The sequence below is a fragment of the Zootoca vivipara genome, chromosome 5 (genome assembly GCF_965207765.1).
Source record: "Zootoca vivipara chromosome 5, rZooViv2.hap1.1, whole genome shotgun sequence".
NCBI lineage: Eukaryota > Metazoa > Chordata > Lepidosauria > Squamata > Lacertidae > Zootoca > Zootoca vivipara.
This window is the reverse complement of record NC_142588.1, coordinates 47,294,185-47,313,022: the sequence shown is the minus strand read 5'-3', so window position 1 is coordinate 47,313,022 and position 18,838 is coordinate 47,294,185. Positions and strand designations below refer to the sequence as shown.

The 18,838-nt window shown below is 42.7% G+C and overlaps 1 protein-coding gene across 12 annotated transcripts in view; it reads right to left on the bottom strand.

Annotated features, from left to right (window-relative positions):
* ABLIM1 (actin binding LIM protein 1) overlaps positions 1-18,838 on the bottom strand; it is a 194,392-nt gene that overhangs the window by 156,928 nt on the left and 18,626 nt on the right. For 10 of the 12 annotated variants that reach the window (XM_088670535.1, XM_088670542.1, XM_060274768.2 and 7 more), the window contains exon 1: positions 2,023-2,193. The exons of the other annotated variants lie outside the window; for them this stretch is intronic. In XM_088670535.1, coding sequence (XP_088526661.1) covers positions 2,023-2,062 — 40 coding nt within the window. In that variant the 5' untranslated portion in view covers positions 2,063-2,193. Of the gene's footprint in view, positions 1-2,022; positions 2,194-18,838 lie in introns of those variants that run through there. 12 annotated transcript variants of the gene reach the window in all.

Below are 18,838 nucleotides of genomic sequence, written 5' to 3'. Positions count from 1 at the left end.
AAAGGATGTAATAAGCTTTCAAGTCAGAAATATCAATACATAGTAATTCCTCTGAAAACATAAAATGATTCTAGATTCCTCCTAAGATAATCTCATAGGAACACAACACTTTTGTAGTACAGTTCCCTGAAATGATAAATCAATATCATAGTTATAAAAAACTAAGCAACTGACAGACCTGACCTGACACTTGACTTTTGCACCCATATTTTCAGCAAACTCTAGCTGCAATGCAAAAGAAAACCCTTGAATGCTAAAAGCAACCAGATTCTGGATTCCATAACTATGGTTATCAGGCATTTTGGAACTTCACTGTAACAACCTGCCTGCTCTGCCACACTGAGAATAGAACACTGTGCCCTGCTACCTAGAACTAAGTGTCATTGAGCTGTATTAGATTTATTTCTGAGCAGACATAGGATTGCTCTGCAACTCATACATCTACCGGTAGATTAGAAAGCATTCCAAGAGGAAAATAGGATTGAGAAGAGTACAGCATAACAAATTTGGCTCTAGATCAGTGGTTTTCATCTAGTGTGTTGTGGCACCCTGGGGTGCCTTGAATGATGGACAGGGGTGCTGCGGACAATACTGACCTCTGTCCCTATTCTCTACCCTTCCTTCCCTCCTCTGATGCCTTCTCCCATCTCTGCATCCCAAAGGCTTGCACAGCTGTTTATTGCAGCAGCCCTGGCTATAAGCTCTGCAAGCGAGGCCTTCCACTAGAGTAGTGGTGCTTTGTACCTCCCCTCCTCTCCCTGTTTGCCCCACTCCCAAAATGGCTCTGGAAGCCCCCAGAACAGCACCCAGGGGGGGGGGAGGGGAGATTCTTCCATCTGGCAAGCTGAAATGCTTGTGCTGATGCAACAATCTCCTTAGCACTACAGTGAATTCTTCCCAAGCGATCAACCACCACACTGGTTTGGCTAGTTCTGTTTGAAGAATGACCTTTTCATTCAAATGATATTATGTGTGCTGTTCAGACCTTGGGAAAGATACCTAGACTGTACAACAAATCAGCAAATACACTTTACAAACTCTGGCACTTGTAATGGGAATGTGGTACTTCTCTAATAAGCAGAGACATGCACACATTCTGCACTATGCCTGAACAAATAAAGCTTACAATATCTGAGCCAAAAGGGAAATGTGATCACGTAAGGCACACCTGTTCATCAACTTGAAACCTGCCCAGCTACCATCATACAATCTTACAAATCTGAACATGGGATGGTGATGGTATAAAGAAATTATTCGCAATCTATTCATGTGGTGAACCCTTGCCATAGCCATTCCATCTCTGATCTATCCATACTTCTCCTAAAGAGAAACTCTTACAATATCTTTAAAAAGCATGCCTCAGAACTAGAGTTTCTAACATGGCTTAATTTGCAGAATAATTGGATGAATAAAGAAAAACAGTTTGCAGGTCAAAATGCAGGCTGCAACTCACTGCTGGTTAACACCAAGGGTAAAGAATGTTTTCCTTTGCTATAAGATTTGATGAGGGGATTACTGTATTTCAGACCATTTTCAAAGACAATCAGTAAACCTTGCTCCACTTATAAAAGTGAGCTCTAAATATAATCCAATTTTAACTACTGCATATGTTGAAAACTTGCCTGTCCTTTCAACAGCAGCAGTCAGTTCAAACCTAATAATGTTCAAGCTACTTGATCAATCATCCCAAGACTTGCAGATCAGTCATGTCTATTGCAGAGGACAAGGGGGGTTACTTAACAGTTGCTATACCTATAAAAAGTGCTTTCCTTTCTGTTAAGTCCGTAATGCAAACCAGATCTACATTTCAAAATAAGAACAGTATGTACTTGTACAGAGAAACCGAGTACTCCTGTTAAGAATGTAACAGCCCATATGAGACACACGCCTAGTTTAGTCTAACAAAACTTTCCTAATTTGTTTCCTGTTTGGATAAATCAAGAACAACATCCTGTACGCTGTTCAAACTATACCGTATTGTGAGACAATTTACATAGCAGGGCAGGCTCAATCGGGACGGACCTTGACCATTTTCAGAGCTCTGATGTATTTGTAACTCCATTTGTATTCTCCAGATGAAATGTCTCCGCAGCCCAGAAAAGCTAGTTTCCTCAAGAACAGAACGGAACAGCTAGTCCTTTGGAGTGGCTGCTCTCCCTCTGGCTCTTTCCCTTTCCCTTGGCGAGCAGCTCAGCTCTGGGGAGGTGTGGCCATGTCAGGCAGGGTGTGCCGCTGCTGCTCCCAAGTAACGTTAAAAGCACAGCAAAGATTCAATGCCCTTTACAAATCTTAGTCATCCTGATCACTGATGCAGAGAACACCTTTGGAATGAATTAACATTTTGATGAGTTAACATTTTGCTATTTGCACACAGAACGCTAATAGCTAAAGGAAGGATGGGCAAATTGCATTAGGAGAATGACAACTGACAAACCTCCATTCACCAGCCCAAGGAAATAGCATAAAATTGTTGATATTGATCAAGAGGTTTCCTGACTTAGGTAAGGGGAAATTTCAAACGTTTGAGCTGGATATTAACTCCTGGAGCAAAGTCTGTTGCCTACAGGACTCATTAGGTCCACTGTGCCCTCCAGCTTTCTGTGTGTGTTGGGTATGTACCTGAACACACCATGAACATCACCAGTCCCCACTCATTGATGACTTCATTTCAACCATTCCTATTAACTTTCACAGGAAGAAAGGCACATATTATTTTTTATTCACTTAACCACTGCACATATCAAACCTAAGCTTGAACTCACAGAGGGACAACTCCAGTTGACACACACACTATAGGGCTCAGCATCTCCTAACTCAGCATCTCATTTCTTTTTTAAGCTTTCCATTAAACAGCTTTTCAACATAATGTAGTCAATAACTGGGGTTGTAGTGAGTGGGGAACCTTTCTCTGCAATGAGCTTGACACCGTGAGTTGGTTATCATTGGGTGGCCTGACTCCATCTTCAAACTTTTGTACTGTAGCAGAAGGGTAAAAATCTGAATACATAGCAGAGCAACTAGTTTATGATAGACCAAAGGGACATGGAGAAGAAGTTGAAGGGTTCTATGTGAACACCTGTTTACATGCTTTTGTAGTAGCTTGATGTGAAAGAGAAGGGGTGAGGAATGTGGCCCTATAGGTGTTAATGGATTACAGCTGCCATCATCCTTGACCATTGGCTGTGCTGGCTGGTGCTGATGGAAATTATAGTCATATAACATATGAAGGACCAAAGGTTCCTCTGAGGTAGAGCATGCTGGTACCACTTCAAACAAGCTTAGCTTGTGGCATAGGGGGCATAGGGGACTTTGTCTGGGGCTCTTTCACTAAAATCAAATAGGGAAAATGGGTCAAGTGGTGCTCTTGAAACACTCAGTAGCTTTCAGCTTTTAAAGTGGTGTGTAAATCAAAGCAAGAGAGAGGATACACAGTTGACAATGAGCTGACCTCTGTCACCTTGGCCTAAAGGTTTATTGCCCATCCCCAAAATAATGAACTGAAGCCCTGGGAATTAAGAGCAGGGCTTAAAAACAAAGCAAGACTGGGTAACTTTTGGGAGGTGTCCATTGTCACCAGGGTTTGTTTCAGGCAAGTATTGTGGCTTAGTCAGGCAATGCTACAACTTTTACTACCAGTATACTAGCCTCCAGTATGGTCCACCCAGAGAGTTGAATGCTCTTTTCCCTCAGCTCCTCTATTTCTTCCAGGTAACTGGCAATACCTGTCCTACCAGTTGCCTAAAGCAACCTCCTCTTACAACTACAAGGGTGGCCTATATTTGTGCTTTCCTCCTTATGTTCACAGCAATCCTGTGAAGCAGGTCAAGCTGACAGGCAGTGACTGTTCCGAGGCCAGTCATTGCACCTGAAAAAGGGTATTGTAGAGCTGGAAAGGGTTCAGAAAAGTGCAACCAAACCAATCAGTGGTAAGCTGTAAAGGAAAATGAGCAGCCAAGGCCCTTCATATTCACACAGACCACCCTCCACGTATTTTTATACAAAGAAGATTCCAATTAAACATCAGAAATAACTTTTTGACGGCAAGAGCTGTTCAACAGTGGAACAGATTCCCTTGGAAGGTGGTGGACTTTCCTTAAGCAGAGGTTCGATGGCCATCTGTCATGGATGCTTTAGTTGAGATTCCTGAATTGCAGGGTCACTTCCAACTCTACAATTCTCTGATTCCATTATAACATCTGAAGGCAGACCTGTTTAGGGAAGTTTTTAATGTTTGATGTTTTGTCAGATTATTATTCTGTTGGGAGCTGCCCAAAGTGGCTGGGGAAACCCAGCCAGATTGGCAGGGTATAAAAAAATATATTATATTATATTATATTATATTATATTATATTATATTATATTATATTATATTAATTACTGCTGCTGCTGCATGTTCCTCAGGCTGTTTAAAAGAATAATAATGAAATGTACTGATCCTGCTGGGATTTTTCTCTCTGAAGTCAGGGTTCCAGAAAAGTATAACAGTACCAGAAACTTAAGACAAATAAATCAGTCCCCCATGATTAAAAAAAACACACCTTCTGTTAACAAGAATAAGAGAGCCAAGAATGGTGGGTGGGTTGTATAATTTTTTTAAGCTTCCAATACTGACCACAAGGCCATTTGTAATCTTCTTTGCTGCTTTTCCATAGTTATGCACAGCTGGCGAGCCAGCCGATGCCAACTGCTTTTCTTTAACTAGGCACCAAGAAAGGGGTCACAAGCAGATAACACTGAGATAAAACACTTGGGTGCATGCATTGTGTGACACAAGGTTTTCTGCCATGAAATCCAACACTGCTTAAAGTCCTTTCATAAGCTAACTCGTCCGTATTTCACTTCTATTAGTATCTTCTTGATTAAACAGTAAGTTCTTGGTTTTGCAAAGGGAGGTGTTTTTATCCGAGGAACATCTAAGGAGTTTTATTTCAGGTATACAAGTGTGACTGCAATATCTTGATTGAAAATTAATGCACATCAGAACTCAAGACTATGTTTCATTCATGAACTCTTGCAGGCTATCTGTAGATGGCCATACATGGAACAGGCTTAAGTCTTTGATGAAGCAAGCTGTGGCATGGCTGTGATTCAAGCAAACACCACTTCAGACACACTGTAGACCCCAACCACTTGAGTCCACGACAGTGATGTGGCTAACTAGATCCAAAGAGGGTGGTGACAAGTCAACATGAGATGGAAGGGGAGTGCAAGGAAGCAGTTGCAAACAGGGATAGACTTGACCCCCATTCAGAGCCTTCCTTCCCACTGGGCTTACTAGCGCGTTATGCCAGGGTGCTAGCCTCTCGGGGGCACCCCAGAGCCTTCCTGCATGCCTGCCAGTGCCCCGTCAACCATATGTCTGGTGGCCTTTTGGTCACATGGGACCAGGCCGCCTGAGGAGCGAGGGCGGGAGTCTTGGCCAGGAGACTTCCATGGCCACGCCATGTGAGGGGAAAGATGAGGACTTCTGTTCCTGCTTCCTGCTCTCCTGACAGGCCCCACGGCGGCGCTTAGGCCACGCCCAGCGGGCCCACGGTTGGACAGGCCACGATGTGGCAGCTGTGGCCGGGGCTGCTCCTCCTGCTGGCCATGCTGTGGGGCGGGGAAGTGCTCCCGGCTCAGGGAGTCCTGAGGCCGCTGCCGCCACCTTCTTTGCCGGCGGCAGCAGTGCTGTCAACCTCTGCCTCCGCAGCGCCCAGAGGCCACTACGCCGCCACGCCTGCGCCGCTCGCTCTAATTATAGCGGGCACAGCTGGTGCAGTTTCCCGGCCCGGGAGGGGCTCACAGGAGCTGCCAGGGGAGGCTTCCGGGGTGGTGGCTCTGCCTGCCCGCCCAGCTCTCTCGTCCAGATCCCATGTCCCCATTGTACACGATGCAAGCAGCGACTGCCTTGTCGAGGGGTGTGGGGCAGCGGGGAGGAAGAGGAAGAGGCCCCTGCGTGAGTCAGAGCATGTGCGGGTTGTACTCTGGCAGCCTCGAAACTCAAAAGAAGCAGAAGATCTCTCTTGATGTATTGTCCCACCTCCATGGCACACACACACACCCGGACAAAGAACCCAAAATACAAAGCAACCTGTCTTAGGGATAAGGGCAGTGTAGGGGGGAGACAACGTGAACAGATAGCTGGAAGCTTCAAATTGCTTATCAAAAACGAAATCTTGGCTGGTCTAAGGAGACGAGTGCCAGTGCCTGCAATCTCTCCATCACGTTTGGATCCCATGTCCCCATTCCTCGTCTGGATCACGGCCATGCTGCATTGCTCCAGGGTGGTCCAGCGTTTTGGGGGTGGCTATGGACTGATCCGAGTGAAAGTCTTAATCCAAGCTGCCCCCTCTGCATGAGTGACCCCCTAGATGCCCAGTGGAAATCCCATGGTCTTTATTCTCAGCTGGCTCTGCCCAATGCACTCCCGTTCCCACGACAGAATTTCTGAGGGTGGGGTGCCTATTAAGACAGGAATATGCAGCTGTCCCATACTGGGATCGAGGTGGTGGGCGTGCATGTGGGAGGGTGGGGGGACCCCGTGGGGGTGGGGGACGCCAGAGGGATCCCTGCACCATGGCGCTAGATAAGCTTAAGATGGCCCTGCCCCCATTTTTAGAGTAGGGGGACAGAACACTTAAAGTTAGTACAAGGCACATAGTAGGATAAAAGTAAAGACAAATAGAACTACTTTCATTCTAATGCAGGCATAGGCCAACCCGGCCCTCCAGATGTTTTGGGACTACAATTCCCATCATCCCTGACCACTGCTCCTGTTAGCTAGGGATCATGGGAGTTGTAGGCCAAAAACATCTGGAGGGCCGAGTTTGCCTATGCCTGTTCTAATGGAACTATGCATATAGGTGCTGTAGAACCAGCACAGGAGGAGAAAAGCAATATATAAGAAATGCAAGCACATCTTATGCAAACAAATGGGACAGGTTTTATTTTTCAGATAAGCCCCATAATAAATGAATCATGAGAAATGTCCCTAATAAATATTTCCAAGGTAAGAGGTTTGTTTTTTTAAAAAAAAAAATCATGATAATCTAATTTATTTATGGATAATCTGCCATAATGAAATGTGACCAAGCAGTAATATATATATGCTTATTTCCACAGTGAAATATGAAAGTCCAAGCTCTATCTTGTTTCATTTACGTTTGCCCATCATTGACCCAGTACTAATTGTTTCATATTTCTAATGCATACTCACTTCCTCGAAGGACTTTTGTTTAGATGGTGTATTTTGAAAAAAGTGGCAGAATGTGATTATAAAAACTGCTATTGCATATATTTTTAAAAGGAACAGATCCCCAGATGCCTCCATGCAGGAAGGTTGGGAGGGAGAGGGAGAGGGAGAGGACTCACTAGTACAGAGTGGCAGTGCCTCATATTTTAAAACAAAAAAAAGCACTGCTTCAATAAGAACAGCATAGCATCCAGAGCTGCAGGGGCAGAGGAAGGGGGGGGCGGTGGGGGCGGTCCACCCCAGGTGTCATCCCTGAGGGGGTGACAAAATAGCACCTGCAGCGCGCCCAAGTCATGCATCTCTCTTGGGAGTGACGCGGTGGCTCAGGCCCCCACGCTGCCCAAAATTGCAGCATGGGGCTTGCTTCCGCCCAGTGGACTCCATGGGCAGATCGCCGCAGTGCCCCCATGGGCAGATCGCCCCGACCCCACCAATCCGGGTGCTGAAGCAGCTAGCTACGCTCCTGCAGAGCTGTGCAGAGTTGGTCAGGGTCAAACATACTACATATCCAAACCAGGAAAATCTGGTATTCATTATTTAAAAATGTTCCATATGTGAATATATACAGTATTAATTCATAGAATTAATCATAGAATTGTAGAGTTGGAAGAGTCATCTGGTCCAGCCCCCTGCAATGCAAGAATCTTCTGCCCAACATGCAGCTCAAACCCACAACTCTAAATTTAAGAGTCTCATGCTCTACCAACTGAACTATCCCAGGAATGATCATCTTATTTATTTATGGATAACAGAGGACAAGACAGGAAAGATATGAAAGCAAATCATATGAACGTGATCTGGTGCAGACATCCTCTCTTAGCAAGGTTTCAGAATCAGTACATAATGTAAAGATTGGCTCAATCAGGCAGAAACTCCCTTGTTGGCGTCCTTCTGTAGTTTTGCACAACATAGCTCAGTGTCATACAAATTCTAACTGTGAAATAAAAACACTGTCTTACCACCCAGGCTGTTGTGAAGATGAATGAGATAAGATCTGTAAAACATTTGGCACAGTAAGGAGTCACAAGGAATAATGAACAAGTGCAGAAAAACCTGCTTCTGTAACTACTGTTGCCTAATAACTTTGCAACAAATGTTGCTTGCTAGCTATGTGCATTTCTAAGCAGCTGCATCAGTCAGTGGAATGAGTTGACCTGTAATAAAAAAAGAATGACTATGCTTTGAGGATCCACATTGAAAAATAATTTTTCTAAAACTCATTTAGAAATATGCTAATGATGAACCAAAATTACTTCTATGCTGCAAGGACATCTTATCCATCCTTGCCTTTGGCTGAACCCTGTTGTGTTGTTTTCATTAAAATGTTATAATAGCTGAAAGCATTATAGTTCATGAGTTGGTAGCAAGACACATTCCATTTTTTAATTGTATGAATTAAATAAAACACACAGAATGGTGAGCAAACTAGCAAGAGTCAAGCTTTGCTCTCGGGATCTCTACCAGTCAGCCTGCCTCTTCTTTTTCCTGCTTAATGTCTATTTTCTTGACCATGGGTACGCAAACTAAGGCCTGGGGGGCCGGATCTGGCCCAATCGACTTCTCAATCCAGCCCGCAGATGGTCTGGGAATCAGTGTGTTTTTACATGAGTAGAATGTGTCCTTTTATTTAAAATGCATCTCTGGGTTATTTGTGGGGTGGGGCCTGTCTGGTGTTTTTATATGAGCAGAATGTGTGTTTTTATTTAAAATGCATCTCTTATTTGTGGGGCATGGGAATTCGTTAATATTTTTTCCCCAAAATATAGTCCGTGCCCCCCACAAGGTCTGAGGGACTGGCCCCCTGCTGAAAAGGTTTGCTGACCCCTGCTCTTGACCAATCAGACTCCCTATTTGTTTGTCCATCCATCTGTTTGCCTGCCGCTCAGGCTAGTCCCTCTCCAGATATATTTATTGCTTCACATGCTTGCTTCAAGGGACACTTACGGTATTCCACACTGGTACTCCTGTAGACTGGCTCTGGTGGCCCATTTACTTCCACTCCTATCCTACCAAGACTTGTATCGGAGCTTCTGCATACAGTTACTGCCTCCATCATAAGTACAGTGTTGGCTATTATGAAGTGTTTGCAATTTAAGGGACAAGATAATGTCCCTTTTGGTTATGAATCAACACCAACCTATGTTAAATTTGTATGCTCTTTTTATAAATATTGTAGCATGGCTATGTCCTGCTCACTTAAGTATTTGCTAGTTTCAAAAGCTGGAGCCAGCTTATTCTGAGCTGCCTTCATGCCCTTCAAAGTTTCTTCAGGTAAGGAGAAATCACAGTATGATGCTCTCCATGGTCATATGGATTACACACTCCTGAATGCTCTTTTAGAATTAGAAAAGCTATGTTATTTCCTTTTGATTGAACAATCATGGCTTATCTTGGATTTGTAAATAAACCAAGTAAATAAGTAAATAAACAAATGGCCATGGCAGATATCAAAACTTAATGACATAATTCATTTCCAAAAAGGACATAATGTCCCTTCAATGCAGCTGATATCTTATCCTTAAAACACCTAGTATGCCAATGAAAACCTTCTAATGGGGTCCATCAGACTAACTGATCCTTATATGGGTCTGCAAAACAATTTATACATTATCAGTGAAGTGACCACACAGCATGCTTCCTCCCCGCAATGCAACATTTGTTCCTTCATCAGCCATGTCAACACCACAAGCCTATAATTTGCTAGGCCACCAATCAAGTGCAAGAGGGGTTGTCACAGAGCATGGTATTATGCCAGCACTAGAGGGAAATGTTTCCAATGTTGCTGGGAGATCACTAGCCCATGATGGTATGCCAAAATACCGAATACGTTGGATGCTCCAGTTATACACCCAGATTATACTCTCCAAAGTACTTTGAAGGCAAATGATTCTAAAAGGTCAGGTGGATTACTTGAGATACAATTTGATCAAGCATCTCAAAAGCATGGAGATGCTAAAAAAAGGTTTTTCACGACAGCAACTGTGTTCTACGCCCACACTAGATATTATTTCGTCTCAAAGCCATTAGCTTTGCTCCAAACATTTCACCAAGCCACAGACCATTTGAAATTGTATGCCAGAGACTTTCCCCAACGAGTCTTTCAATGTAAAATTATTTCTAGTTTAGAATAATGCTGAAGTCATGTTTCAGTCCACCATCTTGATTCAAAATGACCCTGACCCTGAGATTAAGATGCTTATGCTCTTCCAATTGAGTTATCCCAGAGCCATCAGCCTGGTGATCCACCTAAAAAAAGCATAAGTTCTAAGAACACTTTGTAAACTTCCTTACTTTGGAGTAAGCCCTAACAAACACAATGGAACTTACCGTAGTTCCAAGTAAACATGCATGGAACTGCATTGTCATTACACTGGTTACTAAATTCAGTGAGAATACTAGGAAGCAAGATGAAAGAGGACAGGGCTGCTATACTATAGTTGTGCAGAAGAGGGAATTTCAGCAGCAAGTTTCAACACAAATTTTGCTCTTCTACACACCTATTAAGGAATTACTAAGCACCTGGCTGCTTAGTAATGACATTAGTTTAATGTGTTATGATAGCATACTCATACCCAAATAGCCTACAGAATTTTACTCAGAAGTGGGTTTACTCATGAATAATTATGCTTACAAGTATAGTCTTAAAACATTAGTTTTCAGTTTTTACTATCCTATCTCTGCTTGCAATCTTAGAAATGGAAGCTCTTAGTTGTTTTCTCAAATGGTAATGTAATTTGAAAAATTAAATAAAAATATTATAAAAATATTATTTTTTAAAATGGAAATGTTTCGTTGATGCACCTGAGCTTAATCTTATAATGATAAAATGGGAAAATGAATCACAGCTTGGCTCTATTTCAGGAATACCTTAGGAAAGTGACAGTCATTACTTTGCTTTCTGTTGCTAATAATAAATCAACACTGTTGTAATAGCTTCAACACATGATGAGCCTCTTGATCAGGAAGGGAACATTTTCCATTTTCCCAGAAATGAGACTGTGGCTTGAAGGACAGTACAAATAGTTTCAAAGTCTGGAGATGGTTCCAAAATTATATTCACACCATAGTTACAGAGACTGCTGTGTGTGATCTAGACTATTTAGAATGTCCCTGTCATTCTCAGAACACCTCCAGGTAGCTTTTTAATCCAGACAAAGGAGAACAGTCTAGCTATATTTTACACTAGAACAAATTCAGTATAGAGGCCACCTTTTATTTACATTCAAGCAGGTAGGAACCCCAAAACTCTCAGGACAACTGGTATAGGCCTATACATCCCTCATTGGTTTTATTTATTTATGCGTGTGTGTGTGTTTTTGTTTGTTTGTTTGTTTGTTGTTATCCCAGGTGGTCCTCCTTCAGCACCATTACTTTCTGTCCATATTATATGGATGGGTAGTGTGTTTTCAAGTGTCTATATATGTTTTTGGAGTTGGGCAATGACCTCAGATAGCCAAGACAAAACAAAGCAAAAATGACTCAATTAACATTTATTAAGGAAAACAAAACATAGGTACACACTACACAATGTTTAAAAAGTATGTTTCTTTTAAAGAAATAAAGTATACTGCTCGATCTAGCTGCATGATGTCACAATCGCATGTAGGACGAAATCTAAAGTAGTGTTTGATCAAAATCTTCCTGTAGCACTTATCCATACAAATGTATTAGAAACAAAGGGAAGGGTGGCAATGCAAATATTAATATTATTGGAAGACAGGCAGGTAGGGTGGCCAGGTGAGAAGACATAAACCTCTTGCATCTTTAATGTTATGCAACCTACACCTGCTAAAATTCCCTCTGCTACTTAAGTTGTAGTGGTGAGGTCTTCTTTTTCACTTATCCACCCTATAGATAGGATCAAGGAACTGTGTTGCTACACATTAGCTACAAGTGTTTCAATATGTGAATAAACCCAAACATTACACTAGAAGTACTGTATATATTCATAGGTATTAAAGCACAGTCAGGAGACAAAACACTTTCATCCCAGAAATGTAATTTTTCACGACATTCAGTGCAAACTTGTGTGGCCCTATTTAGAAATGTATCCACCGGGTACAATGAGTTTACTACTGTTTGGTCTGAGTACAAGCTGGTGTAGTTTGATCCCAGGAGATTCTGAAGAATCTGTACTAGCTCACTCTACATCCTTGTCTTGGATCTGCTAGCCAAGCTGCAATGGAGTCCTATAGCACACCATTCAGCAGGCAGTGGCAGCTGATGATCCACTGGGGTAATCTACTGTGGGTTTAATCCAAGTGATAAAGTTGGGGCATTTAGATTCTCAGTTAAATTGGTCTTCCTAGTGAATGCTAAGGGGTGCCAGGGTAGAAAGAGGGGTGAGACCTTTGTGACAAAGATACAAATAAGGAGAATAGATAGATTTATACATAGACATATATATACAGTATGTATTGTAAAGAATGTTAAAATGTGTAACTGAATGTAACATTGCAAAATAAAATGGGGGAAAAATGAAAATAAAAAAGAAAGAGGGGTAAAACCACACCCTTGTCATTGCATTTTTCCAATTCTCTGTTCATTTTTCTTTTTATGCTTTCATAAAATTATTTTAAAGATACTTAACAACAACAAAAAGCTTTGGTAACTGTTCTAATGTGCAGAGTCATTAATTAAAACAACAAGAAAAGTGAATGCTGGAACCAAGTGGCATGCTTTGGCACCAGATTCTGCATTCCAGGCCCCAAGCCAAAAGAGTGAGAGCTCAACAGGGAGCAGATATATTTGTTCCTGGGGGAGGGGGCTGGCACTTGTACCATCAAACAGCTGATCCCTGGAATAATTCTGGCATCTTTATTGGAACAAGCTTTTTAAGACCAGCTTGCCCAGCTGTAGGGGTAAAGTGCCACATACCAAAGGCAGCCATCATTAAGGATGGAGAAACAATCCTACAGAAGGAATTAGTAAACTGAGAAGGGCATAAAGAAGTCAGTTTTATCAACAAAGAGCAGTCAATGGCACTCTCTTCATTACCACCCCAGGCCATTTTTTCTACGAGCAGCACAGGAGCCTTTCAGCAATAGTGTTGTGCAGCTATAAGGTAGGGGTGTGTGGCATGCACACAAATTCTATGAAAACATCATCACATCAATCGCATTAAATTCAACAGAAGAGCACACAAATGTGGCCTCCAGGTTCACATTTATGGCTAGTAATTGCCACACGCACCATCCTAGTTCAGGTACTTCCCTGCTTCTTCAGGGCCCAAAACTTGTTCTCATTCATATCCCATTAAGAGCACCCAAGCAGGCCCCCAGTTTCAAAGGACTTAAGCTCCCTAACTCTAAAGGCCTGGTTTGCACATCACTCTGAACCCCCAGTTTATATTTCATCTGACCACCCAATATATAGGATTGGAGCTTTACTCCTCAGCAGTTTATTTCTTCAAGTTAAGCCAAGAATAAACCCTAGTTTACCATCATGGTTAATTATAAGAGGAACAAACCAATAGCTCTTGTTTGCATGTAACAGCATGGTTTGTTTCTTCCCAGTAGCACTAAAGAAGTAAGTGGAGAAGGAAAGAAGTATGGTCTTTTGAGCAGCACTCTGCTTGTTCACATTAAACCAAAATTTAATTACAAACTGCACTTTAAAATGATGTACAAATCAGAGCATTATTTGGATATTTTGATCTAGATACCTGCGTTTTCTCTTCCCTCTACCTTACACACACCCATATTTGATCTGGACCTTAATAGTTCCTTTTAACAGAAATAAATTCAATGGGAGCAAAAGATATGGACACATATTTTCCTGACCACACACACCCAAAATATTTCTCTGCTTGTGCCCCAAATGGATTGACATTCTGGGTAATCAGTGCAACCGAGAAATTTAGTAGATGGAGGCAGAGTTGAGTGGATTCATTTTCTCCATGCCTTCAGTGGAACTTAATACCTTAGTAAAATTATCTTAATGATAAGCCAGAGGTTATTATTTTTCAAAAGAAGCTGGAAAACTCAGAAAAAGTATTTCTGGAACATGGGAGAAACTTTAAATTCCTCATTCTGGAAATCCATCCTTTTGCCATCGGCATGAATAGACCCCCTGTGATACTGTAATATGGTGCTGCTTAGCATTGGAAAGGAAGCTTTGAAAAATCGGAGCAGTGGAATGGGGCTTCCTCACTCATAAGGTATATTTTCTACACATGATAGATGAGTTTAGTCACCACAGGCACAAAACCCCACAAGCAATAGCAACCTAATTTAATCTGACATCCCAGAGTCCTGGCATTATACCAAATCTTCCAGTGTTTTCATTCCCCTGCAGCTTATCCAGAAGGTTGTAGTGCTAAAGCTGGGGGTGGGGGGTGGATTCATACAAGGGCCATTCTTTTGGTTGATGGCACTTAAGTTGATCCTCCTCCTAGTTCCACTTGGACAACAGAGATAATGGCAATTCATATATGGGTTGTGAGTGTTTGTGCTGAAATTGTGCATCTATGAACACGTGAAAACCACCTCCAGCTGAAAAACAACAGCCCACTTAGTTGCCAACATTATTAAATTCCCCCCTAACACTCATTCTAGATCTATCATCTTGGTTCAGTTGGCAATTTCCCGTATGCTAAATTGAACACATAATCCACAGCACACACTGGCCGGTTACCAAGAAGCTTCCATAGCACCTCCTCCTGAACAGTTAATGTCATGGCTCACTGGCTAGATGTGCTGTGAGGTCCAAAGGTTCCCCTGAGGCAGCTGTTCAGATCCACCAAGGCAGTCCAAACAAAACAGACAGAAGCAGAACAACCTATTGCTGAAGAAACACCTGAAGTCACACTGAGACTGAATATATACCATATATATAAAGACCCCACCGAAAGAATCATGGGAACTTTAATATGTTAAGGGTGCTTGGAATTGTAACTCTTGAGGGGTAAACTACCATTCTCGGGATTCTTGTTGGGTGATGTGTGTGTGTGTGTGTGTATAGCCAGAGAAGGAAAGGCTACCATCTGAGTCACAACAGCCAACCAATTCAACAGCCTAAATAGCTGGGAGAAAGTCCATGGGTAACAACCCCTCCAAGAGAAAGACTGAGTCCCACTGTTGCACAGTGATTCTGTAACAATAATGCTGAAAACACAACATGTCCCTATGATGAAAGAAGCTTTGGGGAAGAAAGGATGCCATTCGGATCAGGAAAACTGGAAATTACAAGAACAAGCTAACAGAAAGCAACCCCCCATGAGTTGCCTAAAAGCCCAAAGAAAAAGAGCAGTGCAATGAGAAACAGGTGCAGCAGTTTTAGCTTTGCCGCAGGGAGATTGAAATGCAGGCCTGGCAGGGCAAAGCCTGCCCCATGATAACAAGAATTGTAGCTAGAAAGAGGCCTTTTTCAGCTGATTCTAATCACCTGAGCAGATGGGGCAAGAGCAGGCGTGTGCCAGTCTTCAAGGGGTCTAAATTGTCCAGATAGCCCACACAAGTAGGGAAGACTCCCCACTATATAAGTTCAGGCAGCTGAACTAATGAAAGCAGCAATGTGACAGAAGGGGTGAGGTTACAGAACACATGCCCACTCTCCTCCCTCATGCAATAAGAATTACATGTAGAAGAATGGCTGAATAGGGCTACAGTCACAATTACAAGAACAGAAGAGCAGCTGCTGATTAGGCTTCTGTAGTCTCCCAAGGAGCCAGACTGTGGCATGCCCCCTTCCCTTCATGCTTGGGGCAAACAAAACCATATAACCTTCCATCTAAGCCCTGTATCAGGCATGGGGAACCAGTCCTGGGAGCTGAGTGTGGCCTCCAGGTCCCACTGCCTGGCCCTTCACCAGCCCACACCCCTCACCAGCTCTGCTCCATAGCCTCCTCAAGTGATTCTGCCTGGCTGAAATGTGTCTTCAAGGTGCAATAATGCCTCGTGCTTACCTGGGCGGAGAATGGAAAGATGCAAGTGTGCAGAAAAATGTTCCCCTTGCAAGTCCTATTTAGAAGAGTAGCTAGTTAAGTAATTGGGGGAAGGAGCACAAATTGAGAAGACAAGAGGCTTCAGGCTCATTCCCCAGGCAAGAGAATCTCAGGGGAAATATCAGGAAGAAGTCACATGCATGAACCGGAACTAGTGCATGAATATAGCCTGAAAGAGTATCCCTTTGACAAAATACTTCCAGATACCCCCAACTCCATTTAATGGCACACCTACCTTACCAATGCTGCACACCAACTTTAACCAGTTTTACTTGCAACAAATCCTATTGGACAGGAGGAAATGATGAAGCAACTCCCCAGAAAAACCAAACAAGTCCTTACTGCAGTAATGGGAGAAGAAAATGGCCGACTCCAATTAGTCAAAGCTCTCTTTTAATCTGACATCAAGCCATTAATTGGTTAATCACACTGATTAATCTGTTAATGCTTTCAGACTTAATTATTTGTTGTATAATTAGTATAAGCACATGTCTCCATTGCAGAGCTATTATCCCCCCCCCCACCTCCTCCATTTGGAACCAAGTACTATACTGTACAGCTGAAAAGAAACAATAAAGACCTGGGCCAGAGTGGTAAAAGCTTAATTTGATAGACTTGGGTTTGGGGGACTTAGGTTGAGGCCCCAGCTAGGACAAATGGTAAATATAAACAATAATTTAACAAGTTGCAGTTTACCTTAATGTTACATACTCATTGTGGCAAGTGACCCCAGCATTCATACATATCCATGGCCATCCTATGCTTTCCAAGGCCTCACTCTACATCTAATTTCCCAAATCTAAAGAGGAACAATAAGCTTTTCCTTAAAACTGACGCAAAGAGCAGTACAATCTACATGAAAGATAACTGCCCCAATCTACAAAAATATTAAATCCAAGTAAAAATAGCTGCAGAGGTTTCCATGACAATTTTTGTAAAGGGGAATATAACTTTAAAGACATTATATTTTTAGCAATTTAGAAATCTGTGTGGAAATGGGATTGTTTGGGTTGGAAGATCAGGAGCTCTCTGGCATGAGTGCACCAGTCTGTGTCTCAAATGTGATAACAAATGAAGCTCTACATCAGGCTTCCTCAAACTCGGCTCTCCAGGTGTTTTTGGCCTACAACTCCCTTGATCCCTAGCTAGCAAAACCAATGGTCAGGGATGATGAGAATTGTAATCTCAAAACATCTGGAGGGCCAAGTTTGAGGAAGCCTGATTTACATCATGGAGGTGCCCATCTTACCATTCCCTAGAACTAGCGCTACAGTAGTGAGGGAACGAGCTGCAATGTAGAGTTCTCTCTCCAATGTGACTTGGACCTTCTGAGAAGCTGTTGAAAGGAAGCATGCTGCAAAATCTCCCACATCGCAGAGGTCCTCAGCTAGAAAACCTAGAGCTGCTGTGCTTGAAGCTGTTACCATAGAGGTGCTAATTGTACAATCAGTTAATGGCAAACAGACAGAACTTATTTGGCACCCCTTAACTCTAGTTCTTGGGACGCGGGTGGCGCTGTGGTCTAAACCACAGAGCCTAGGGCTTGCCGATCAGGTCAGCGGTTCGAATCCCTGCAATAGGGTGAGCTCCCGTTGCTCGGTCCCTGCTCCTGCCAACCTAGCAGTTCAAAAGCACCTCAAAGTGCAAGTAGATAAATAGGTACCACTCCAGTGGGAAGGTGAATGGCGTTTCCGTGCACTGCTCTGGTTCACCAGAAGTGGCTTAGTCATGCTGGCCACATGACCCAGAAGCCGTATGCTGGCTCCCTCGGCCAATAAAGCGAGATGAGCGCCGCAACTTCAGTGTCGTCCATAATTGGACCTAATGGTCAGGGGTCCCTTTACCTTTTAACTCTAGTTCTTATGATTGAGTTCATGATTTAAAGCAGCAGCAACAACAAAAGTCCTTCATGAGATCAAGGCACCCAACAAAAGTTTTTAGAGTGCTTTCTATGGGTTGCCAAAAGCTATTACACTAATGCTCTTCTGCACTAGCCTGGAGTAGAGAGAATGGCTTTCAGTCACATCTTCTGCTTCTCCGAATACATGGACATGATGTCTTGGGATTTGTCAGTGCCTATTCTGGGCACTGTGTAGGGATTTTCCAAGCTCAGCAACACATTAATTAATGCAAGAAACACTGGTGTGTTTTTTCCCCTCTCTCTCTCCAGTAAGTGTAGTTAACTTGCATTTGAAAAAACTAAGTAGAAGAACAGGGAGCAATTGTTAATAGTTTATTATAAAAGCACAAAGCTATAAAGGAACCCAAGTGCTTCATTTACATAGGAAGCTGCCCCTTTTCAGAGTCCATCTGGTTCACTACTGTCTATACTGACTGCCAACAGCTCTCAACTGTTTCAGAATGGGTTCTTTCCCAACCCTACATGTAGATGCAGGGGATTTAACATGGGGCCTCTTGCATTTTTTATTATCTATTTAGTTTATTTCCTAAAATTTATATCTGCTTGATTGTAGGAAAAACCTCAAAGTGGTGCAGATATTCTACCACCAAGCTATAGACCAACCCCATGATCTGTTGGGGGATTTTCTTCTGACTTCGATGTCCCTAATGAGCTAAATGGAACACATGATTTGGCCTGTGGCAAGCAAAATCCTACATGAAAGAAATTTTAGATTTTTGAAGGGGGTATTTCTTTCTCT